Source organism: Oenanthe melanoleuca, chromosome 17 (assembly GCF_029582105.1).
Source record: "Oenanthe melanoleuca isolate GR-GAL-2019-014 chromosome 17, OMel1.0, whole genome shotgun sequence".
NCBI lineage: Eukaryota > Metazoa > Chordata > Aves > Passeriformes > Muscicapidae > Oenanthe > Oenanthe melanoleuca.
Window position 1 is genome coordinate 10,294,001 of NC_079350.1, and position 24,826 is coordinate 10,318,826.

Below are 24,826 nucleotides of genomic sequence, written 5' to 3' on the forward strand. Positions count from 1 at the left end.
AATCAGAAATGTTTCTGAGACAGAGTGAAGAGAGAATCCTTCAGCTCTGAGCCTCTCTGTCCATTTCCCATGCACACGTTGGGTTCATGCCATGGTGCTGATGTTTCAGTTGCTGAGCTGCTCAGCATATGAAATTCAAGAGCACTTTGGATTCTCCCTGGTGAGGTAAAATAGCACTGCAGAAGCATTGAGAAATTCTGTGAGTTCTCTGACATCTTGTCAGGAAGTCACAGGGACAGATGGGTTTTGGAAATCTTTAATAGGCTTCAGCCATCATTATTCCTTGGAAATGCATCCACTTTAAGGGCTTTTTTCTGATTTCTTTTTGCACAATTTAGATGGAAAAGCAGTGGAACGTGGCTCTCCCGTTGGATATACACGAAATCGATATTCAGGGACCTGGATTTTTGACCATGCATTGAGATACACGTCCGGTATGTGATGGGAGGGTGTGAACGTCTAACCAGGGCCCAGGGAGCACAGCAAGCTCTGGAGCAGTGGGTGCACTGCCCAGATTCCAGCTGCCAGGCTCAGGAAGAGCCCAGCCCAACTAACCCCAAACTTTGCCCGTGTCCCCTCCTGCTCCCACAGCTGTGACCTGCATGACCCACCCTGGAGGACAACGACACCTGCTGCTGTCCAAGGTCATGTGGGCACGCTCTCTGCAAGGCCTTGGCACACAGTGATGTCCTTCTTCCTCCCCCTCACCTTTCCTCCACTCTAACAGCACATTTTTTGTGGCAAGTCACCCCTCCTGTCTCTAACATGAGGGCCTGTGGGGAGCTGAGCACACAGCTGTGGCTGCTGAGTTGTGTCTCTGCCTCAGGTCTGTAACACACCTCCCTCACCCTCCCAACTCCCTGTGCTCCTGGGGCACTGCTCTGTCACCTGTGGGCAGGGGGTGAGTGACTCCAACCTTCCCTGGGTTCCACTTGAGACCTGGGAGCTTCAGGACACCTGCACAAAAGGCCTGGCTGGGACAGGTGGTGCCTCTCCAGCCTCAGCCCCTGCCCCAGTGTCCAGCACAGCTCCTGCCCCAGTGTCCAGCCTGGCCTTGGGCACTGCCAGGGATCCAGGGGCAGCCACAGCTGCTCTGGGCACCTGTGCCAGCCCTGCCCACCCTGCCAGGGAACAATTCCTGCCCAATATCCCATCTAACCCTGGAAAAGCCATTCCCTGTGTCCTGTCCCTCCATCCCTTGTCCCCAGTCCCTCTGCAGCTCTCCTGGATCCCTTCAGGCCCTGCCAGGGGCTCTGAGCTCTCCTGGAGCTGCTGTTCTCCAGGTGAGCTCTCCCAGCCTGGCTCCAGGGCAGAGGGGCTCCAGCCCTGTGATTATCTCAGTGGGCTCCTCTGGACTCATTCCAACTCCTGCCAGTGCTCTGTGTGCAGCCAGCACTGTTGGGATGTGGGTGGGCATCAGTCACATTGTGCTGTTGGTTCAGCTGAACCTCAGCTGTGCTCAGGGCTCCTGTTTGCAGGGCCCAGGGGATGGTGAGTGCTCATCTCTGCTTTGGGGCTCCAGCTCCAACAGTTTTCAGAAATGAATTTTGGAGGTTGGTGGTGAAAATAATCAGTCCTTGAGCATGGGAATGAGGGCTGGCAATGCTGCTGACCTGCTGATATCTTGGGTTTCACTCAGGCAGCCTGTGTGGAGTGACTGTCCCACAGATGTGTATCTACATAAAATACAGTGAGCTATGGTAATAAAAATGCTCTGGAGCAGATCAGACACAGCCAAGTGCATGTGCTATCAGAATATGTGAGTATTTTTTCAGCTGGATACTCTGGGATATCAGAGTGTGGCAAATGGCCTCTCTCAGCATCAGTGACAGCCCCAGGTAGTGCCAGCAGTGATGGGCAGGGAATTCAGGGCTCTGACACTCTGAGGGGGGGAATTTTCTTTCCAAGCTGTAAGAATGGGACATGGGAAGGGGAAAAAGGACCTTGGGCATTGTGTGTTCAGACAGCAGCCTGGGTTTGTTTGTGGCAAGAAACAAATTCACCCTGAGTAGCTCCAGGTGAGTATTGCTGTGAAATGCTCTTTGGGAATGTTTTTCTGGAAGTGTGTCAATGTTTTTGTTCTTGGTGGTGGCTCCTCCCTGAGTTTTGCTGTTTTGCATGGTCAGGAAAGGATTGTTTCAAGGTTGTGTAAGGAAAGGCACATGGAAATGAAATTCTGCATTCATACCAAATTAATTCAGCCCTTCTTTCTCCCACCTCCTCTTTATTCAAGTCATGCTCTCACCCTCTGAAAGAGCACCAAGGGATCCCAGTTCCTCAGCTCTGTTGGACAGTTCAGAAATGCAGTGCATTCTGCAAATAAGAGCCTGGAAAGTGAATCTATAGCCTGTGCAACAAAGTGAAGTAGGAAAAAAAGAGATTAAATCAACTCATGTAACAAATCTAAGGAAATTTCTGTCTGTCTGTTCAATAAGAGAAGAGTCTAAACTCATGGCATAAGTTCATCATTACAGATGGTTCTCCCAGCTCTGTTGCTCTGGTTTCATTTCAAGTGACTGTTTGCAGATGTGTATTTTCTGGAATTAGAGGCACAAATTGAGAAGAGGGACTACTGTGGTCATGTGCTTTTCCTTAAGAAGGGCGAAAGTTCTATTTGTATCTATTTGGTTTCCTCTGGGTGGATATTTACCAAATCTCTGTGGGTTTCTTGGGAAATTTGTACATTGTGCATTTCTTGAGAAATTTTGCAAACTCCTGGCCTTGAGATAACATATTGCCTTCTTTTTTCAGTTGAAAAGGATTTTTTCCCAGCTACTAGAAACTTACTGAAAAGTAATTCAAGGTTATTTCTGTCCATAGGAAACATTAGTCATTATTATAAAATTATAAGTCAGGCTATTTTGAGAGTGGCCCTTTCACGTTAGCAAAGTTAAAAAGATACACTGAAAGTGTAAGTTCAGGATAATATGCCACAGGATCTTAAATAAGGCTGAAAGAAAGAATAGCTTCTGGGGTAGTGATTTCCTGCATTTATCTCCATGAACCTCCCAAAAATGACTTTGCTGCAAAGTGCACCCTTTTGCCTGCAGTTTATGGACCAGTGTGCAGCCAGGCTGCTTTTCCTGATCTCTCATGGTGATGTGTGCTTCTCTCTCTTGTTTTCCAGGGTCTTACGAGTGTGGAATATGTGGGAAGAAATACAAGTATTACAACTGTTTCCAGACCCATGTGCGAGCACACAGAGGTATCACAGTCCTGCTGCAATAATCCTGGGATAGCTCAGGCTCAGGGCAGCTCAGGCTGGAGCTCAGGGCAAGGTCCTTCCTTCCCCCAGAGGTGCTGGCACTGCCCAGGCTCAGGCTGGAGCTCAGGGCAAGGTCCTTCCTTCCCCCAGAGGTGCTGGCACTGCCCAGGCTCAGGCTGGAGCTCAGGGCAAGGCTCTTCCCCCAGAGGTGCTGGCACTGCCCAGGCTCCCCAGGGAATGGGCACGGCCCCAAGGCTGCCAGAGCTCCAGGAGCGTTTGGACACCAGGGATGGACAGGGGGGAGTGTTGGGGGGTCTGGGCAGGGACAGGGTTTCACTGGATGATCCTGGAGGGCCCCTTCCAGGATATTCTGTGATTTTATGTCTGTTTTCAGGAAGGTCTTGAAGGTTGCTCTGCTTCTTCCTGTCACCAGTAATTCTTCTCTGGGGTGTCCCACTGAGAGGGGCCCAGTGATAACCTTTGGGGCTGTCTCAGTTTTGTGGCTCTTTACTCCAGCAATGTTTCTCCTCAGGTCAGGAGCAGCTCCTGTGTTCAGGGCAGTATTTACTGCCCAGGGCTCTGAGGACATCACTGTGTACAGGGCAGCTCAGATCACAGTTTTGCTGGCAGGTCCCAGTGGCAGCACTGTAGTGGCATCTCCCTGAGGCACTCTGAGCTCCTGCTCAGCTGGGAGTTCCATCCACCCCTGAGAAGTCAGCCTGGGAGGATATAAATCAGATATGGGCACTTTGACTGCTATTTTTATATTCTAATCAAAATGCTCCTTGAGCTGCCCCTGTGCCCCTGCTGTCAGCTCAGGTCACTTCCCAAATGCACTGTGTGTATCAAAGGTCTCATGCTTGGTCAGGAGTGGCTTGATCTGAGTTTTCTGTAAGACTGAACAATGCAATGTTGCTTAATTGCAGAAATGTGAAAGTTTGAGGTGGTTTATTCAATCACAGTATAGTTTGCAGGATTTGGAGCTCTGAAATACCAGAACAGCAGAGACTGGAAACCAGCTCCTCCTGAGCCTTTCTCTGGGTTTGTTTCCTGTTCCCTGAGGTGAGCACTGGAGTCACTGTGCCAGGCTGGCAGGAGAATCTGCTTTAGCTCCTCAGGTGTAACCAGTGGCTGAAAATCCAAGAATAATGAAGGCTAATATTAAGTTCTAAATGCTCAAACTCTTGAAAGTCAGCACATGCACAGCTGAGAAGTAACTGCTCAGAGTTTGTCACAGTCTCATATCCTTAATTGAATGGTTGCATATCCCTGTGTGCTGTTTAATATCACAGAGCTGCTTCTCTTCCTCTGGATACACAGAATTGTTTTTACATGCTGGTATTTCTTTTCTAAATACCAACAAAATTCCTTAAAGTCCTTTAAATGTAGCTTCAAGTAGCTTCACTCTGCAGCTTAAGGAAAAAAATCCCTAAAGTAACAGGGATATGCTTTACCATTACATCACAGCAGTGGAATAATTTTGCAATAATAATTGTAGTATTTAAATGTGGGATAAGGATTGCTTTTTACTTCTCTTCCCCAAGCACATAGGATCTTTAATTCAGCTGGAATTTTAGGAGCTCTGTTAGTATGAGATCACCTCCTAGTGTGTGATCTGATTCAATTACATTTATATATATTTTGATAATGAAATTAGGCAATATATTAAATTATATGGGTGCATATATCAGCATAGACCTGTACATTTGATATCCATAGTTTTGACACGAACTCAATGGAGACATGACTTTACCTTTTGCTTCCAAGGTCTTTGTCATGTGTAGTTGCAGAAGATGGAAATTTTCAAAGTTCTGAATGTGGAAATTTATCACTAACTCTCACATCAGTGCTGGAGAAGCAGAATTTATATCTGTGATACTTAGAAAGTGTTGGTTTATGTTACTGTAAATGGATGCATGTAGTAGTAACATTTAAAGTGCATTCAAATTGCCTAAAGACAATAAAAATACAAATGAGTTATTTATTCATCTACACTCTTCAGCAAGAAATGAAAGTGCAAACATGATGCAGCTCTGGCAGTGGGATTCCCCAGGGAGCTGAGGCTCTGGGCAGGGTGTGCCTGGCTGCAGAGGGATAACCTGCAGTGAAAGGTTAAGGAGGGGCAGGAAAACAGAAGGAAGCATCCTTTGGAGGAAACCCTGTGTGATATTATCCAGTGAGAGCTGTGCATGGACTGGACCAGGAATGGTGCTGGGATGGCAGAACACTGCAGGAGTGGAGGGGATTTTTGTGCAAGATGCTTTTATTGCCCCAAGGCAATAAAGGAAAAGAAGGAGAAGGAGCTGGTACTGGCCCAGGGTGACAAAGGTGGGATAACATGGTGGCATCACTGCACTGAGGGTGTCACCCTGCACGTTCCTGTTCTCCCTGTGATCTCAGTGTCTCAGATCCAGTGCCAGGGCACTGGCAGCTCTCCCAGGGCTGCTTTCCTCAAAGTACTCAGTGTAAGCTCCCTTACCCAGTCTGTGCAGCTCTCAGCTGCTAGAAACTCTAATCCTGAATCCTTCAGTCATTTCTTTCTGGCTGGGCAAGGGAGGAGCCAGACTGCAATGGCAGGACCTGGATTCCCTCTTTGCAGGATGGATTTTCTGGTTTTCCCAAGGGCTGCCCACCCATCAGTCATGTAACATCTGCTTTCCCCAAAGCTGGACTGATCCTGGGAGACACCAGCTCAGCATCAGAGAAGCTAGAACAAACTGAGGCCCCTTTCTTCTCTTCAGGTTTTTTGGCCATTCCAGCAGCAGTAGCTGCTGTTTGGGATTTGCTGAAGGATGCACCCAGTCCCAGGCCTCTGTTCTCTGCTCATCTGTGTGGTTCCTATGTCACTAACAGGCCTTGGCCAGCCCTGGGGTGGTGCTGCAGGTGACAAAGCAGGAGATAGAAAAGGCTCAGGCCAGGGGAGAGCAGAGAAACTGGTGCTGATCTGCTTTGGGCCTTTGGGGCAGAGCAACACATCTGTGTCACCAGCCTGTCTGTCATCACCACTCACTGACACACAATGCAGGGCTTGGGGCCTGTAGTTGTCCTTGCTTTGAGCAGCATTTATTTCTGAGCTGCTTTTTGTGTTCAGGGCCCAGCGGGGCCTTGCAGCAGGGGGAAGGTCTGTCACCCTCTCTGCTCGTGCAGTCCATCTGTCCTCACCCACTGCTTGTTTTGCCCTGTGCAGAACTTAATGTCTCCTCATCCTTTGAGCTGCTCAGTTCCACATGAAGAGTTTTGCCCTGGCAACATCACATTTTAATTTGCAATGAGCATTTCTTTGGGAAATTTTCTGGATTTTTTTTATAGCTGCACCTGCCTCCACTCCAGCTCTCTGTGGCAGACAAGCTGCATTGGAGGTGACCCGTGTTCTTCAGGCTGATTTCTTTTCTTGTCTGCCCTCAGGAGCAGGGGAGTTTATAGTATAAAACAGGGCATTTTCTTAGTTTATTGGGCCTTCCCTGTGGTGCTGAGCATTGGCTGGAGAATTTCAGGGAGCAACTGCTCTGGCAGTTTGCAGAAGGGCTGAGGCAGCTCTGCCTCAGGACGTGCTGCCTCACAGGGACAAGTTCCCATTCTGCTTTCTGCTGAAAGCCAAAAGATCCAGGCATGGAAATCCCCATGTAAGGGTTCTGCAAAGAACAGAAATATAGGTAAGAAATTTCCCCATTATGTTTCATTGAGGAAGAAAGGAAAAGGTTGTGTTCCTTCCCCTTTGCCTCCCCAAAACTCACAAATAAATTTAAAAAAAAAAAAAAAGAAACCAAACAAAAAAGTTATGTAGTGGAGCTGAAAGGCTCCTTTGTGAGTGGCATGCAGCCCTGCAGGATCCCAGCTCCTTCCTGCTGCAGTTCAGCTGGAGCAGAGGGCTGCACATTCCCGGTGCCGATGGAAGGCCTGGCCCAAACATTACTGCTTCACCTCCACACAACCCAGGGCTTAAACATGTTCTGCTTACAGTGCTTTTATTTTAGCTGTGTGGGGTTTTTCAGGTCATTAAAAGGTTTGGATTGCCTTCAGGAGTTAGTCAGCTAGAAAGTTCTGCTTTGTACGGTTGGGTCGTGTTTAAGCAACATGAGCAACAAAGCATCTGCATGTTTTGAGTCAGGAAAATTATTTTGCTTTTAGATAACTCCCAAAAAAAGGGCTGAAATTGCTTTATTAGACTTTCAAACAGCGAATTTATAAACCTCTGGGCTGGGGCCAAGCAAGGGAGATTTGTACCCAAAGGAGAATTCTTCCAAAAGCAAAGAAAGAAAATCGCAAGGCTCGAGTTTAACCCTCGCAGGATATATCCCCTCTAGCCCAAGAATTGGTGGAAGTTCTCTGTTTCCAGATAAGCTTTTCTGGGTTGACCGATGATTTTGCTCAAGTTGTTTTTCATTCTTATTTATTTACATGAGAAGTTGTTGCATTGCCTCCCCCCAGGCCCATCAGCTCTCCATCTCCTCCCCACAGAGCTGTGCCAGCTGAGGGCTGGGCTGCCCTCACCACAGCAGATCCTGGATGCTCTGAGTGGGGCTGGATTCTTCAGACAAAGTTTCGAGTTTCACCAGTTGTTAAAAAACTTCTCCAAGCTTTTCAAGTTTCAGATTAATGTTTTCCAAGAATGGGTTCTGCTCAATTCAAAAAATATGAAAAGGAAGATGACTCATTCAAATGGTGAATATGGAAAAATGCTTTTTTTCAGAGTGCACATTTTTTGGAGTCTGAGTTAAAGTTGTTCTGTCACTGAAAGGATTTTGAGGTGAGGAGTAGAAAACTAATAGAGGAATAACCATCCCTGAGGAGAGATGGCATTCCTGAGCTATAGAAAGCTGGGGTTCATGTTATTTGTTACTGAAAATATCAGATGATTTTGGGGAGGTCCTTTGCCCTGTGCCCTGCATGCCAAGATCCACTTTTCCCATGTGCATTTCCCAGTCTGCAGCAAGTACTCATATGAGATGCAGGAAGTTTCTTGGGACACAGGAGTTAACTGGCCCATTTTCCAGCTTCCTGCCCACCTCCCTATTCTTACTGACTTTTGCAACTTTCTCAGAAATTCATCTCTTGTTTCACAACTGTAATTACTTGGTCTGACCTCAAAGGTGATATAGAGTGGGCTGTAAGGGGATTTTTAATTGGTCATTTTTTAATTCATGAATACTTCAGTCTGTCTTATGACTAAGAGTAACAACATTTCTTGATTCAGTTCAGAAATGGCTGTTCCTCAAATTTTGTGCGTTGCCTGATGCTTGTTAAATTTGACTAAAGTACTTTTTATTTAAGTAGTTCATATCTTTTACAGTTTGTTTATACCATTGCTTGTGAACACCAGGACAGCATTTTGCATAAATCTATTGTGCCATAGCTGCTTTTCCTTGAATGATGGGTGGGAATTCAAAAAAATAGCAGCTGTGGAAAAATCCTGGGCTTTGCTGTTGAGGTTCTGCATCTGATACTGAGAGTTTCTGATCTGGCCCCTGAGTTTATGAAGTTGTGCCAAATTAATACCATTGCCTAGAAAAATGATCTAATCAGGCAGGTTAATCAAGTAGAAATGTACAAACTCCCAAACCCACAATCATTTGTTTTTATTATTTTTAAGAAATAAGGAAATTAAATGCAAACAGTGCTCATTACTTCAGGTTGAAAATTTTAAATTCAAAAACTCTGTGCCATTCTGCAGCTGTGGTTTCCAGCACGGTGTGAGCATCATTCCAACAGACATATGGAATATTTTGCAATGCAGTTACATTATTAGATAATGTGACATACAGTATATGTAATTTAGGATGAATATGAAACACTTCAAAGTGGCTTGAAAAATCCTGATCGTTTATGATCCTTGACTTGTTACTTTGAGGTTTGTTTTCCAGCTTGCAGCTTTGCCTGTTGCATTCATTTAGGGCTTGAACCCGATCTCTGTTCTGTGCTTCCTGCAGTCCCACACACGACAGTGGAGGGAGCTTTTTCTCCCTTGTTTTCACACCTGCCTTCAGTAAGGCCAGGACAGACTCACGCCGGGGTTCCTGCGCCCACCTCCTGCGAGGCTTTGCCAGCGCTGCCCGTGGAGGGCAGGCTCGCTGGGGAGCCCCGGAGCCGGGCCGGGTGCGCTGCTCACTGCTCGCGTTCCCGGGATCCCAGGAACTGTTACATGTGTCCAGAGGAAACCATGGAGCTGTTCCAGGGCTGGAGCCCTCTGCTCTGAGCCAGGCTGGGAGCTGGGGGTGCTCACTGCAGAGGAGAAGGATCAGGGAGAGCTCAGAGCCCCTGCCAGGGCCTGAAGGGATCCAGGAGAGCTGCAGAGGGACTGGGGACAAGGGATGGAGGGACAGGACACAGGGAATGGCTTTTCCAGGGTTAGATGGGATATTGGGCAGGAATTGTTCCCTGGCAGGGTGGGCAGGGCTGGCACAGGTGCCCAGAGCAGTTGTGGCTGCCCCTGGATCCCTGGCAGTGCCCAAGGCCAGGCTGGACACTGGGGACAGGGGGAGGTGACACTGCCATGGCAGGGGTGGGATGGGAAGGACTTTGATGTCCATTCCAGCCTACACCATTATATTACCGTGGGCGGCTGCTCAAGGGCCACGAGCCCTTGTTGGCCATGTCCAACCTGGCAGCCCCGGTGAGCCCCTCACCGGCCGCGAGGGGCCGGGCAGAGCGCGGAGAGGAGCGCGAGGGAGGGAGCGAGCGGTGGGGCCGGGGCAGCACGGCCGGCGGATCTAAGCGCTGCTCTTTCTCTTTGCAGACACCGAAGCTGCCTCGGGGGAAGGAGCCTCGCAAGGCAGTAAGTACAGCGGGGCGCGGGGGGCCGGGCAGGGGGCGGCCGGGCCGTACCGCAGGCGGCCGGCAGGGGGCGGCCCCGCCGCGGAGATGGCGGGAGGCGGCGGGGCAGAGCGGGCGGGGCCGCGGGCACGGCTCGGGGTGTCTCTCCCCTCACAGCCCGGGGGTCTCTCTCCCCTCACAGATTGGGGTCTCTCCCCTCACTATCCGGGGTCTCTCCCCTCACTATCCGGGGTCTCTGCCCCTCACAGCCGGGGGTCTCTCTCGTCACAGATTGGGGTCTCTCCCCTCACAGATTGGGGTCTCTCCCCTCACAGATTGGGGTCTCTGCCCCTCACTGTCCGGGGTCTCTCCCCTCACGGCCCACAGCTCAGGCTGTCGCTGTCCCGCCGCCGTCAGGGGAGCGCGGTGCCCCGGGCGCTGCCCTGTGAGCGCTGTGAGGGGACCATGGATGGAGCTCCCGCTGCCTCCTTTGCCTGCAAAGGGGCAGGGCACTGCCAGCCTCTCTAGCGGCGTCAGATGTTTGATTTTTACACCCTAAACTGCAGTTTGGGGTGTGCGTCCCAGCCCCGGGGAGGGAGAGCCAGAGCCGGGGCAGCAGTGGAAGAGATGGCGCCAGAGGGAGCTGGGACACACTCGGCCCCGGTGAGGGGGGAGTGGGAGATGCCAGGCAGTTGTCAGGGACAGGAGAGCTGAGGGATAACGGGCATGAAGTGGAGAGAAGAAAGGCTGAGGCTGCTGTGGAGCAGCTTCCAGAGAGGTGTGTCTTGCATCCTTGGGGGTTTAGGAGACCAGCCTGGGTTAAGTCCCAAGAAACCAGGACTGAACTCAGAGCAGACTCAGCTTTGATCAGAGATCTCCTGAGGTCTCTGCCCAGCTGGGTTTTGCTGGGTGTTAGGTGAGGGCCATGATTCCCCCTGGAAAGGTAAGTTTCAACATTGGTGGTTGCACACAGCAGCTTGGAAGCACCAAACTTACCCTGGGTGGGTATAGAAATGTTAGATAAATAGTAAAGAAAAAAGCACAACCAGACCACTTTTTCTGAGCTCTTTCTTCACTATGTTCTGTGATAGGTGAACAATTGGCATTAGCATAGGGAGGTCTTGGCTTTCTGTCTGCAAAAGGAAGCAGGACTGACTTCACTGCAGGTGGGGAATGGAGATCTCAGCCCTGAGCTGAAACATCTCAGTAGCAAGCAGCAAGCAGTGTACACATCAGTGTGCACACACAGTGTACTGCTCACAGGGGAGCTGGGCTCTGCAGCTGAGCCTTTCCCTTGAGGGAGTCCAGCTCTGTGAGGAGCAAGGAAACTCCTTCCCAGGTTCCTGTCACCTCCTTTGCTGTCTTTCTCAGTCATTGCTCAGCTGCCTGTTGGTGTTTTACTTACCTTGAGGCTTTCCAGGCTCATCTCCTGGCTCCCTTGCTCTGAATTTTGCTGGCAGGCACTGCTGTGTTCTGGTCTAGGCTGTGAGCATCCTGGGTGGGTATTGGGTACTTTTGCCAGAGCTTGGGAACCACCTTATGCAGAGTGATGTTATTTTTTCTGTAAGTCAACTTCTCCCCTTCCCACCTGTTGTGGGAGCTTTTTTGGCTGGAAAAGATAGGGCAGAGTGAGGTGTGAAGGGAGAAAAAGACATGAGGGCTCACACCTTTGCTGTGTGGGCAGACTCGATGTTGCTGGAGCTGTAGAAGGATTTCTGTGGATGTAAATGCCTCTTCTGTGGTGTCTGGGTCATGGAGAGAGGGGGAGAAGGGAACGTCATGGACAGAAGTCTGGGAGAGAACAGTGAAAAGCTGCTGCTCCCTACACCAGGCTTCCAGGAAGTTTCTGTGGTAGCACTGGAGATGGAGCAGGGAGCAGCAGGGGAGGCAGGAACTGCTTCCATCTTCATGCAGAGTCCAGCCCCCTCCCCCATGCAGGAATTACTGACCCCTTTTTACCTGCCACACTCATATCCCAAAATACTCTCATCTTGCTGAAAGAGGGTGAGGCCAACCAAGGCACCAGAATGGGGAGATGGTGAGTGCTGGGGTAGGGAGAGGGGAAGGAGGATCCACCATGGCCGTGCCCTGCTGGAGGGACAGCCTGGGCATGTCACCTGTCCTGCAGAGTGGATGTGAGACTGCTGGGCTGCTGCTGCTCTGCCCAAGTGCACATGGTTGTAAATTCTTGACAGAGTCATCTTCCTCTTCCCTCCTTGTGCTGCAGGAAAACAGCTCTCTTCTTTTCTCCCTGTGCCTTCCCCTCTGAGGCTGGGTTAAATCCCAGGCCTACTCTAGTTGCTTCTGCACATCTCTTCTTGTTTTTCCACTCAATGGCTCTCTTGTTTCCTTGTCAGTCTATTTGCTTCTCATATATTTTAGGAATTTTTTATTTATCTTTCCTTTCCTGCTATTTTTGCTTTGCCCACTGCTGCACTGCTGTTCCTCTGTGACCTCATCTGGCTGTTTACACCCTCTCTTTTACAGATGTCTGCATTGTTCCAATCTTCCTCTGCTATTTCTATCTCATTGGGAACCTCTACATTCATGGTCTCTGCAGGCATGGTTTACTGCCCTCTCCCAAAAATTTCTCAGTGTTTAAGGGATACAGGAAGGTGTTGTTCTCTCTCCTGTGCTTCTCTGTGGGACATGGATTGCATTCATCCTGGACCTGTGAGTGAGGGGTCCCTTGACCAGCAGTGGGGCCCTGGATTAGTTCATACAGCTGCATTACACTACATTAGTTCACATCACAAACTGCAGGGCTTGAAAAGCTGATCAGATTTTCTCCACGGTCACTTCTGGAGCCAGCTGTTACTCACAGCCACCAGTGGTCACCCAGGAAGTGCTGGTGAAGGAACCTTGTGTGTGAGGTGACATCTCAGCTGCTCCTGTGCAGAGCACCTGGGCTGCAGTTCAGTTCCTGCGCTGTGCTCCCTGGCTGCCCACGAGCCACCTGCTCTGTCAGGCTGTGAGAGCGAGCCTGGGCTGCAGGGGATGAGGGGCTGACTGGTGGGTGAGGCTGTGCTGGAATGTGCCCTTGCCTTCAGCTCTGAGGGGCTGTTGGGGGAAGGCCCATCCTGGCCTTTTTCCTTCCTGGGAGGAAGGGAGCAGTGGGGCCAGCTGGGACTCAGCTGAGATCTGTTGTTTGTTCCCTGCCTGCCTAAAGAGGAGACAGTGGTGTTTAGACTTTCCAGCTGGGAAAGCACTTTGAAGAGTCCCTTGAGGAAAAATTGTTGCATTTAGTTGGTTATTTTCAGCCTTTGGGGTTTGTAGTTGATAGATGGTGTCTCTGGGACTCCCTTTATTTTTTTGGACCCATTCTGGAAGAGCCACAGCTCTGTGGTTGTGAGGGGGGGATGTGCTCACAGGGGCATGGCTGCCTGGCTTTGGGCACTCCTTTTGTAGCCTTGGCTCAGGGTCCAAGACCAGAATTCCCACATGAGAGAGAAGAAAACAATGCAACCCACAGTGCTAATGTGTTTAAGAGACTTGTCTGACTGTTACCAACTTTTGCTGGCAAGGACTAGGAAGAAAAGAGAGTGATTTTGAAAAAACTGTCTATTTGATATCTTTTCCTAGACAGGTATGGCTGGTTTGGCATCTGGGGAGCTGACTGCTCCCACAGAAGTCTGGAGGTCTTTTCTGAGGTGCTCATATGCCTGTGTGCTTTGCTCCAGACTGTGAGCAGTGCTCAGGGAAGGTGTTTGGGCTGGCTCTGTGCTCTCATTCTCCATGGGAATTCCAGTCATGTTCAGGGGAGTTACAAAGTGAACAAACAGTCTCCCTCCTGCTGCTCACATTCCATGGGACATTCTTGGCACTGGGACAGGTCGCTGAATAAACCCAGGGGCAAGAGGGGTCCGGGGCCCTGTGGGGGCAGGGACACGGCTGAGGCTCCTCTCACCTGAGCAGGTGTTTGCACTGAGCCAGGGCGGGGTGTGCCCAGTGGGGTGTGCCCAGTGCACATGTCCCAGCTACAGAATCACAGAGGGCAGGGCCGGATGGGATATTGGGCAGGAATTGTTCCCTGGCAGGGTGGGCAGGGCTGGCACAGGGTGCCCAGAGCAGCTGTGGCTGCCCCTGGATCCCTGGCAGTGCCCAGTGCCAGGCTGGACACTGGGGCTGGAGCAGCCTGGGACAGTGGGAGGTGTCCCTGCATATTTTACATATATATATATATGTATATATATATATGTATGTATATAGATTTTATATATATTTATTTATTTTTATAGATTTATAATATATTTATATATTTATATATTTAATATAAATAGATCCTGAGTATACTTTCTTCTTCCCCTTTTGTAGCTGCTCATATTTACTGTGTGTACCTGGGTGCTGGGCCAAGACAGGACAGTTGGTCAGTAATGTTCACTGGCTCTAGGGATGTTGTAGGCAGCAAACAGAACATCTTCCTTTCCAGTTTCTCAGCCAGATGCCCTCAAACTCATCACCTGGTGTACGACCATGTGTGTAACTGCAGTTACAGTGAGGAAATAAAGAAAGTGCCTTTTTTTTTTTTTTCCAGAATAGAATACGCAGTAAATATTTCGGAGCCCCATAAATAAAAATGATTGATTTGATCTTTTAAAAACATATTCCCTTTGGGCTCTGACTAAGTGTGAGAAAGTTCAGCCTGAGAAGGAATTTGAAAAAAAAAAAAAGCAGTGAAAGGTTAGGAGCAGGGATGTGGGCTGGAATATGCCTTGCAAATGTTAGCTGTGGAGGCACAGTGCTAACGCCCTGCATGTGCAAAAACATTTGGAGGGTTGTGAATTTAAACCATGAAATTAATATAGTCAAAATGAAGGTTTTCTTGCCCACACCTTACTCATACAGGATCCAGTGTTTGTAATGCTCTGACAGAGATGGGATGTGGAGGTGGGTTGCTGGTGTTAATTTATGGCTGAGGAAGGACCTTTAGCATCTCGGTTTCTTGATTAATTTGCAACATAAATGTTTCCTTGAAGTAAATGTAACTTTTTATTTCTTTTACTTTTCTGGGGGATAGCATAGCAAAGCCCAGGAAGTTGCTTTGTTCTGCTCACTGACACCTTCCCCAGTGCAAAGTGTGATGCAGTGAATGCTGTGTGTGTGCACACCCACATGCAGCTACCACAGTGACCCCTGAATCATTCACAATCATTTTCCCAGTGCACTTATTTAATAATTCTCCTGCTCCTTGGGGAGAACTGTAAAAATGGATTTTATTTTCCTAATGTGTTTGCATTTTAAGTAAGTAAAGTCTCTTTAGATTCCCATTTGCCAAACAAGGAGATGAATATGTTCATCTGCACATGTAAGTGACCAGTGAGCTGAGACCAAGGATGATAAATTTCTCTGCCTACTGACTTGAAAGCTTAAAAATTGCTGTGAGGTGAATTCAGTCTTGTAGCTCCTGACTGCACCTGTGGCAGCTCTTCTCAGGAGCTGGAGTGGCTCTGGAATCCTTCATGGAGAAGGCAAACACGAGCCTGTAGCTCCAGGCCCTCTCAGCTGTCTTTTGGTCCCTTGCCAGCTGGAAGGTGAGCCAGCACCTTGCACCAATTTTTGGGTCATTTCAGGAGATTTGACCCCTCTGTGTGAGGGTTTGGAATTATTCCTGGCTTGGCAGTTTGCATCCCAAGGATGCCCCTGTGTGAAGCATGGGAAGCACAGTGTTAATCCAGTGTGTTCTCAATGTCTTCTGTGTTCCTGACAGAGGCCAAATGTTTGTTGGAAGGAAGTAAATTATTGAGAACTCAGCGATCTTGGAATAGTTTGCCCATAGGGAAAATTTTTTCCTTACCCCCCACTTAGGATCTGGTTTGTGCCTTTGTGTGCGAGGGTTTCTGTCCTTTCCATAATTCTGGATTTTATTGTTATTTAGTCCTTACTAATGTAACTCTGGGTACTTCAATCCTCTTAAGGGTTTGCTGCTGACTTTGGGCTCAGTCCTGCTCCCTTTTCAAGGAATTTTGCCATTAGACACCTTGAAGTAGAGTTCTGATGTAAATTGAAGCTGATTTTACTGGCAGCTCTGTCCCTGGCTGTAAAGTGCTGCTGTAAAGCTGTAACCTGTGTGCAAGGCACAGTTCCAGCAGGGAGGAGAGGGAGGTCTGTGCTCCTGACTCTGCCACTCCTCACTGCCAGTCTGGAAGGAATGCTGAAAAGATGCCAAAGCTCAGGTCAGAGGTCAGAGGTCGGAGGTCAGAGCAGTGGGTGAGCCTGCGCGGGAGCGTCCTGCCAGCCTAGGAAGCCATAAATGTGTTCCTTTCCATCTAGGTGCCCCTCTGGCTGCGGAAAGGGAGAAGAAGCCTCTCTCCAGAGCTGTCTTTGTGCTGCCCTGGGTGGAATCCACAGAAACAAGTGAGGGTCCCAGATGGTTTGTTTTTTCCCTGATGTGTTTTAAGGAAGCAGTAGCTGCACTCTGGGTCTTCTGGGGAGGCTGCTCAGGTAGAGTGTGCCCTGACACAGCCTGGAAAGGCGTTTCCCAGTGGGAAGCATGCAGCATGTTCCTCAGAAAATGCCATCCTTTCCTGTTCCTTTGCATCAGGTGGTTTGGTCATGGGGACAGGCTCTTCCTGAAGAGTGCTGGTATTGCTCATGGTTCCTTCCAGTGAGGCAGATATCCCAGGAAAGGCGATGCTTTTTCCAGGTACTGCCACAGAGCCATTCCCCAGCTCCAGCCCTCTGTCTCCAGCAGGAATTGAGCATCTCCCAGCAGATTTTCAGGAAACAAGGCATGTGAAACTGAGGATCAGAGCATGTCATTGACTGTTGATCCACTGGCCAAAGCTGGAGGGATGATGCTGATCCTTTGTGGTCACTTAAGCCCCACTCAGAAAGCATTTTTGGGGCCAGAAGCACCACAGCCTCAAACAGAGAGGTGACATAAATGAATTGCAGCTGTAAGAAATCCAACCCCTCCCCTATAAGAGCTGCTCCTGGACTTTATGTTTGGGAAACCTCCTTTGCCAAGGTGAATGAGGAATGTGGAATTGTCATAGAATGTATGATTTAGAATAGAATTCTTTGTGTTGGGTGCTTCCTTTGCCATTCCCAAACCTGCTGGTGCAAAGGAGCCACTCAGATCATGAAGCAGGACAAGCAGTGCTGTCCAGACTGCCATCTTCTAATTTTCCTGCTTTTATCCTGACTAGGACCTACAGCACTTCTGGGTGTTAGGAAGAATTCAGCAGGTTGTTGTGATCTGTTTAGATTCAGCAGTTTTGCTCTTCCACATGTGGAGATTGTTCCTGCTAGCCAGCTGTTCCTGCAGTGCTCTGCAAGAGTAGGATCAGTAGGATTTCAGGCTATCTGCAGAGTGCCAGCTGCTGAGAGAGCTTCTCTATCAAGTGGCTTTTGTGGCTTCTGCCATTTGAAAGTTCAGTGTGAATTCTAGGCCAGGTGAAAAGTATTCTTCACCTTGGATAAATCCTTGATTACCTCCTGCAGCTGCTGTGGGCAGAGCCCAGAGTGTGGGACCCTTCATGGGCTGTGCTGGCAGCACTGCAGGGATGTCAGCTGGATGGGACTATCTCCTGTCTGGGTTCCTGGGATGCTGTGCAGAGCTCTTGGAGCCCAGTGGGGACCAGTTTGTACCCAGCTTTTGTGGTATTCCTACACTTAGGAGGGTGGGTTAGGTGATCTGGATTTCTAGGTGTATTTTTAGTAATACAGAGCTCCTGACCTTTCAACACATTTCTGATTGCTCTTATTCCCTTCCTAGGTTTCTAAAGCAAAATCCATTGAGGCCAAGTGTCCTAAGGAAAGAAGTGTCTTGTTCTGGCTGCCACTGCTGCACATGTGTTCTGTGCCCTCTCTTTCCTGCCAAAATGGCATATGTGCTTCCTTCTCTGGGGAATATGTGAACCAAACCAACAAAAATTCTCCAGATCTTGAATGCAGGATCTGGGAAGAGAGCTGAGCTCAGCCCTGGGGCAGGGGGTTCAGCCAGTCCCAGTGAGTGCTGGACACACCACAGGAGCCAGCTGGCAGCAGCTCCTGGAGATGGGAGAGCAGCTCATTCCCCCTCTTACTGGGGTCCACTTGCAAGCAGAGGGGTCAAAACTTCCTTCAGGCCCCGTGGAGTTATTTCTTGGGGTACCTGAAAAACCTGCCCATTTGCCATCTGAGTGTGTCAGTCCTTTATAGCTGAGGAGCTGCCTTGTAATGCGGCTGTGCCTTGGCTTTTCTACTTCTGATGCAAGATGAGGTGCACTACTTTGGCCTGTGTATTAAAGGTGAATGGTGAGCTGACTAACTCAGTACAGCTGGTACTCACCAGACCTCTCTCTGGAATCCCTGCTCGTGTTGGAAAGGCTCCTGAGCATGAAGGAGCAGGACACTTGCTGGAGTCTGGGGTTTAACCAGATGTCTTTGGAGCATTTTGAAGGTCTGTGTTTGCAGCAGGGTATTGCTCAGCTGGCAGTGAGGATGTGAATAGCAGTAGGGCCAGCACTGAACCCGTGTGCTGGGGGCTGAGGAGTGTCCCTCCCTGCCCTGACAGTGCCTGCTGCTGTGGCTGTGCTTTGGGTGGAGCCCCTGGTGACAGCAGAGTTTGAATCTGAGCAAACTTGCCTAGGTAGTGTTAGTTTGGCTCTGTCTGGATCCTCCTCTCTAGAGGTTTGGGGATGGGTTTAATTGTGGGCTTGCAGCTACACCTGAGCACCTGGAGTCCCTTGCAGCTCTTCCCATGGCAGGCTGTGTTACAGGTGCTGGATACTGTACCCCAGCTGGATACCTTGGGGTAGGAGTTGTAACTCACAGCAGGAAAGCTGCCCTGGAACAGTTTCCATGTGGGCACAGCCTGACAGAGCTCAGCAAGCCTTTGGACAATGCTCTGTTTGGTGTCTGATCCTTGTGGGTCCCTTCCAGCCCAGGAGATTCTGTGATTCTAAGCAGTTCTGCAGGGCTAGTTGTGCCCAGGGAGTTTCTTGCTAAGAAAGCAGAGTCTGCTGGGGTCAGCACTGGGCCTGTTCAAGGCTGTCAGCAGAGATGGCTTTATTGGGTAAGGAGGAGGTCTGGCTCTTGGGAGCAGCCTGAACAGGGCCTGTTGTTCAGAGAGGTAAAGCTTGGCTGCACATGGGCAGCTCTCAGTACTTTGTGAATTCTCTGTAAAGCTCCTGTCTCTAAGGCTGGGCACTCTTTGCTGGGTGTTCTCTCCTACAGAGCCCAGGAGATCAGTGCCAAGCTAGACCAGCTGGAACAAGTTCTTACTTTTCTGTAAACCCTGGAGATGCTTCTGCCTGTAGGGACAGTCCCCCAACAACAGGAGCAAAGCCCTGTTTCCCTGGGGCAGTGCTGTTACACTTGTTCCATGTTCCACGTTCCCTGCAGTGCCCAGGGCAGAAGTGCCCACAGCCAGCATGGGCTTTGCTGGGGACAGTAAGATCTCCCTGTGTGACAGGGATCACTGGGAGCCATGCCTGGCCCTGTGAAATGGTGTGTTAGATTTCTTCTGTTCTAACAAGTATTATTTACTTCCAAACTAAGGCCATAGGTTTTTGTTCTCTGAATGTGAAAGTGGGACTCCTTTGGGACTCCTTTGGAGAGTTAATCTTCAGTTGGTCATGTAGAGCTCATTGCACTTCAGAAAGGAAGTTGATTCCTTGGTTTGGGGACACCCATCGAGGTGGGACTAACTGCTGATGCCAAGTTAGGAGTTAGTCTGCTATTGACTTGCTAATTGACTGTGCTAATTGGCTGGGGGGGTTTTACAACAGCTACACAGATACTCAGCAGCAATCATTAGATCCTCTTGCTTGTGGGAGAGGGCCCAGGGTAGAGGGAGGCCCTCAGCACTATTGTGTCACCACAGAAGGGGCCTGCACAAGATCCCATGATGGAACAAACACAGTTAAATGTGGCTTGCCAGGGCTTTTGCCACTGGAATGTTCTCACAGGTGTGTTCTGCTGCTCCTCCTCTCCCTCGAGCCATGCATTGTCTTTGCAGTGAGTCCCTTTTTCCTTCCTTGTCTAGCCTAGACTCCTAAAATCCCCCTAACTCTAGCTCAGCACTGCTGTGCTCTGATTAAGATACAAATATATTTTAGTCACAGAGGTAAAGTTCTGGTGCCCAGCTGTTTAACACCGTTTAGATTTGGCATTTTTCTCTGCTGGATCATCCTAACTTCTACAGTCACTCTGAATAAAGAGTGACAGGGATCCTTTATTTAGTGCTGACCCCCATGTGCTGCTGCACTGAGTGCTGAACCCAAGTGAGTGATTACACTGTACCAATAAATCCTACCTTAAAATATGGACTAATTTTAAAAGTAAAGTGATGGAGAAGTAAAATAAAAGCTTATTTAATGTGCACAGCCTGGTGTGTTTGAACACAGCATGGAAGAGGAAAAACAAGGCTTTAGCTTTGCTGACAGTAGGGATCCATGGATGCAATTGTAGTGCTGCAGGGGAGCTTGCTGCATGGCAGGTCCTCTGGAGCCCTGGAGCTGCTGCCTGCACTCCTTGCTCCTGCTGGCAATGAAACACTCTGGTTTTGAGATCCTTTGTGGCTGTACAGACCAATGTGTTTCACTGAGTTTGCTGTGGACTTCATTATGTTTGCCACTTTGCTCATAGCACCAAGCCATCTGACAGCTGGGGTGACTGCTCAGGGAGGGCAGTCTGTACCCCAGGGTGTGGCAGGCAGCAGAGGGAAACACCCCACCCAGCTGACCAGGGAAGTCCTCTCTTGCCCTGATGTGATAGCTGAGCTATAGACACTGGTCCCTATTCACAGCAAACCAGAGTTGTGAACACTTGGAGCTGTTTTGCATTTGTTTGCCCCAACAGCTGTGGTGAAGGGTTGGTTGATGCTGGGATGAAGTGATGGGCTGTAGGGAGCAAATGGATGTGAAACCAAGCTTCATCAGTCCTCCCTTCACTGAGCACCTTACTGTCCTGCAGGCCTTGGGTTGTTGGCTGTCCTGGTTTGTTGGTTCTGACAGGATCCTGGCTGCACTTGGGAGTCAGTGAACAGCAGCACTGAGAAGCAGGTGTGTGCTCACATCCAGTCCACATCAGAGTTGGTGTATTAAGGCTTTGTTTTCTAACAGCTCATACACTGACTCTGTGTTCAGTTCTGCCCCTTTGTCCCCATCCTGACCAACAGCTGCTTGTCCCTGAACTTGCTGAGCCCTGAACTTCCAAAGGAGATGCTAGCAGGGCCTACTGCCCTGCATCCTTGTTGCTGTGAGGTCTGTGGGGTCTGCCCTGGAGAGCAGAGCTGGCTGAAGAGGAAATAAATCAGAATATGCCCCAAGCCATAGAGTGTGGGGCAGGGGGACAGTGTGAGGCAGTGTTGTCTGTGTGCCTTAGAGACCTGACAGAGCATGTGGGATGTGTCAGTGCATGGGGTGTCTGATTGAGCATGTGGCTGCAGAGCTTACCTTTCACCTCAGGGTTTCTAAACTGCTCTGTTTTCTTCTTCCTACAGACAATTTTAGGTATACATGTGACATCTGTGGGAAAAAATATAAATACTATAGCTGCTTCCAAGAGCACAGAGACCTTCATGCCGTGGATGGTGAGTAATGTTTTGACACTCAGACACCTGAACTAGGCTGAGAAGTCTTTGGGAAGCAGAATGTGGCTGTGCAGGAGTGTGGGGCTGTGGTGTGCAGGACGTGGCACTGCACAGTCACCTCTTTGCCATGGAGGCACAGCCTACAGGCACTGCAGGAGGGAGTTTGCTGTGCCTGCTTCTCCCTTTGTGCATCAACACAAACCTGTGCTGGGGCCTGGGCACCTTGCAGTGTGTCTGCACTGGGGTTCATGGTCAGCATGGAGATCCTGGGACTGAGGGCCTCAAGGTAAATGGTCAACCTGATCATTTGCTGGGAAGAAGTTGGTTGTTTTTTGGTTTCTGAATTTACAGGTTTGTTCCAAACTTACTTCTCTGTGAAGTATTTCAGATTTCAGAGCTGGGAAATGTTTCATTCTTGTTAATCACTGTGGTAGTGAACTGATGAAGTTGTCAGTGGTCCTTAAAGGCCAATTTTTCCTCTGTGACTGTAGATGTGGCCTAGGCTGGTGACACCTGGACATGAGCAGACACTCACTGCCAGAAGCAGTGTTTCTTCATTCTGCCTTGGGGTAAATGAATATCAACATGCTGGCTTGCCCCCTGCTTACTGAACATCTAAAGCTCCTCACCTCAGAGCACAGATTCTCCAGACCTTCTCTGTGTGTGCTGCAAGTCTGTCAGTACTGCTCCTCACTTGGCCAAGGAGAGTTCTAGAAAGAGGCTGCTTGGAGAGCAGCAGGCTTTGAATGGCTGGGCTGTCTCAGAAAAGCAAATGGTTTTTCACAATACATGGTTGTCCAAAAAAATGGTGGTGTTTACTTGGAATGTGTGGACATCTGAATGTGCTCTAAGGGCAGCCAGTGTTCTCCTGCAGGGCAATACTGCCAGCTCCCTCCCTCCTGTGTGGAGCCATGAGAAAATTGGTGGCACTGACAGTCCCTGTGAGGAGAGTGTGGCTGCTGCAGTCAGAAACGTCTCAGGGAGCTCTGCCAAGGGCCACAGGAGGGCTTGGGAATGGCTCCATGTGTGTGCAAGGAGTGTCCCAGCCCCCTCCTGGGGCTGCTGTGTTCCAGCACACACAGGGGTGAGCAGCTGTGCACCTGAACTTCACCTGGGGCCGTGTCAGGGTCAGAACAAAGGCCTTGAGCATCTGTGTGCATTAGGGCTGGGCATGCCCAACCAGGTCCTGTGAGGATGCTGCTGGGAACAGGAGGGACTGGGGCACAAAGCCTGGTTTATTCAGTGGGGCTGAAATGTGCTGCAGCAGTATGTGAAATGCAGGAGGAAAACAAGACCATTTAAGAGGATTTAATTTCTGTTTTGTTTCTTCCCCTCCTTCTTCTATTCTGTGTTAGTTTTTAGTGTGGAAGGGGCCCCAGAAAACCGGGCAGGTAAGCTGAGCTCCTTTGTGTGCTTTATTTCACAAACCTTTTCAAGCATTCAGTGGTTCAGACACAGCAGGTCGATTCTGAGTTTGTAAGAGTCAAAGGAGTTTTGTCAGGGATTGCAGTGGGACAGGGAGCATCCTCTCTCCCTCCCCAGTGTCTACAGCCAGTAGGTTGATGCCCAGCCCTAGCAGATACCAGGCTTTTGTTGCACATGCACTTGGTCAGGCTTCAGACAATCAAAGTAGCTGTTTCATATCTTTGGTGATCTTGTAAATTGTTCAAGGCATAAAACAAATTCTTCTCTAAAGTGGGTTGGGTTGTGATTTGTTGCTAGCTGTGCTGTTAGCTGGTAGAAGTCCCAGGTTGGTATTTGTTAGGTGATGTGCCTGCAGGATGCATTGCCATGCCCTCTGTCAGCCAGTATAGCAGCATTAGAGGGGAGATTCCCTGGAAGGAAATATGGATCAGACTTTGCAGTGTGTTCATTCAGTTTTTCTCTGTATTTTTTAAACATTAATTCCTTCTAGGCTGTTAATGGGCTGGGAGCAGGGTTAATCCTGGGGCATCTGAGAGGGGGAGGGACAAGTCAGGCAGGGGGGTCACTGGTTTATGATTCCTGTCTTCCAGTCCTGTTGCAGATGGAAATGTGGTTACAGGTGCAGGAGCATTCAGTGCCCATGCAGCTGTAGAAGGCAGAGCTGAGGTGGTGTCAGCTGTGCTGTGGTTCTGTTCTCTTGCAGACCCCTACGACCAGGCTGTCATCGCCGCCGACGATGTCAAGGAGGAGGAGCCTGAACCCTTCCAGAAGATTGGGCCCAGTAAGAGTCATTATTGTTTCAAACAGAAAGGAAAGCTCAGGGGTTCACACCTGCCTTTGGCTGCAGAAAAAGCAGGAAGCACTGCGTTACACAGAGGGGTTGGGATTTGGGTGCTCACAGGTATGTTCAGGCTCAAAGCAGCATCAGACACCAACAGCCCTGGCCCCAAGAGCTGCAGCCTTGTGATGTGTTCTGCAAAGCGGAGGCAAGGGAGTTCAGGGGAAAAGCAGTTTGGCAGGGATGAGAGAGGGCTTGAAGGTGCCTGAGAGCTGGCAGGTGATGCATTCACACTGCCTGTGTGGTGAGGGAAACAGAGAACATCAGGTTTTGCCAAAGCATTTCTCTGAATTTTCCATTTTGGAAACAATCAATTATCCATGGATTTTCCTTCATCTTGCAGCTTGCTGCCAGTTCTGTACTCCCAGCATGGCAAGAGGAGGAGGTATCACTGTGTGGTTACACTCCATTATTTCCAGTATCCCCAAAGCAGGAATGAGCAGTTACTCCAGAAAAGCCCCTTCTCCTGCAAAGGAACTCCACAATTCCACATAAAAGTTTTCTGATACCTGAACTTGACTGTTCATTTTGTGGTTTGACTGTTTGGTTGTCCACACATCCCAGTCTCTGTAACCAGAGGACAGAACTGTGTCATCTGTAATACAGACTTTAGAACTGGATTCTCTCCCTTGTTTTGCAGACTTACTTGCTGTAATTTTGGGGTAATCTTCTGTAGCTTGTTCAGTTCTACTGGACTTTTTATGCATGGTCCATCCCTCTGTATTGAATGTTTTCTTTCTTGGGAAAAGGAAGTGTGGATTACAGAGCAGACGAGTTCCACATGCATAAGGAATGTTTGTGTCACCTGAGCAGTTTCTCTGTAAAAATAACCTGGGGGTTGTGTGAGAGAGCTGCCCTCCTTCCTGACCTTTGTCCCTGTTCATTTCACAGAAACTGGCAATTACACCTGTGAGTTCTGTGGCAAGCAGTACAAGTACTACACTCCCTACCAAGAGCACGTGGCTCTGCACGCTCCCATCAGTGAGTATCTGCTGCAGGGCTGGCACCTCCAGGGCTTGGGGAGCACAGGCTGCCAGGACAGACTCCACTCTTGGGGATCCTTCCACTGGAGCTGTGGGATTGCAGTGGG

The 24,826-nt window shown here is 49.4% G+C and overlaps 1 protein-coding gene across 17 annotated transcripts in view; it reads left to right on the forward strand.

Moving 5' to 3' along the window:
• Positions 1 to 24,826, forward strand: part of ZNF618 (zinc finger protein 618) — a 126,805-nt gene that overhangs the window by 67,618 nt on the left and 34,361 nt on the right. For 5 of the 17 annotated variants that reach the window (XM_056505043.1, XM_056505049.1, XM_056505050.1 and 2 more), the window contains exons 4-11: positions 339 to 434; positions 3,128 to 3,205; positions 9,939 to 9,977; positions 16,226 to 16,309; positions 21,384 to 21,473; positions 22,829 to 22,864; positions 23,602 to 23,679; positions 24,628 to 24,717. In XM_056505043.1, coding sequence (XP_056361018.1) covers positions 339 to 434; positions 3,128 to 3,205; positions 9,939 to 9,977; positions 16,226 to 16,309; positions 21,384 to 21,473; positions 22,829 to 22,864; positions 23,602 to 23,679; positions 24,628 to 24,717 — 591 coding nt within the window. The remainder of the gene's footprint in view (positions 1 to 338; positions 435 to 3,127; positions 3,206 to 9,938; positions 9,978 to 16,225; positions 16,310 to 21,383; positions 21,474 to 22,828; positions 22,865 to 23,601; positions 23,680 to 24,627; positions 24,718 to 24,826) is intronic. The other 12 variants (XM_056505048.1, XM_056505046.1, XM_056505055.1 and 9 more) reach the window with 6 other exon arrangements.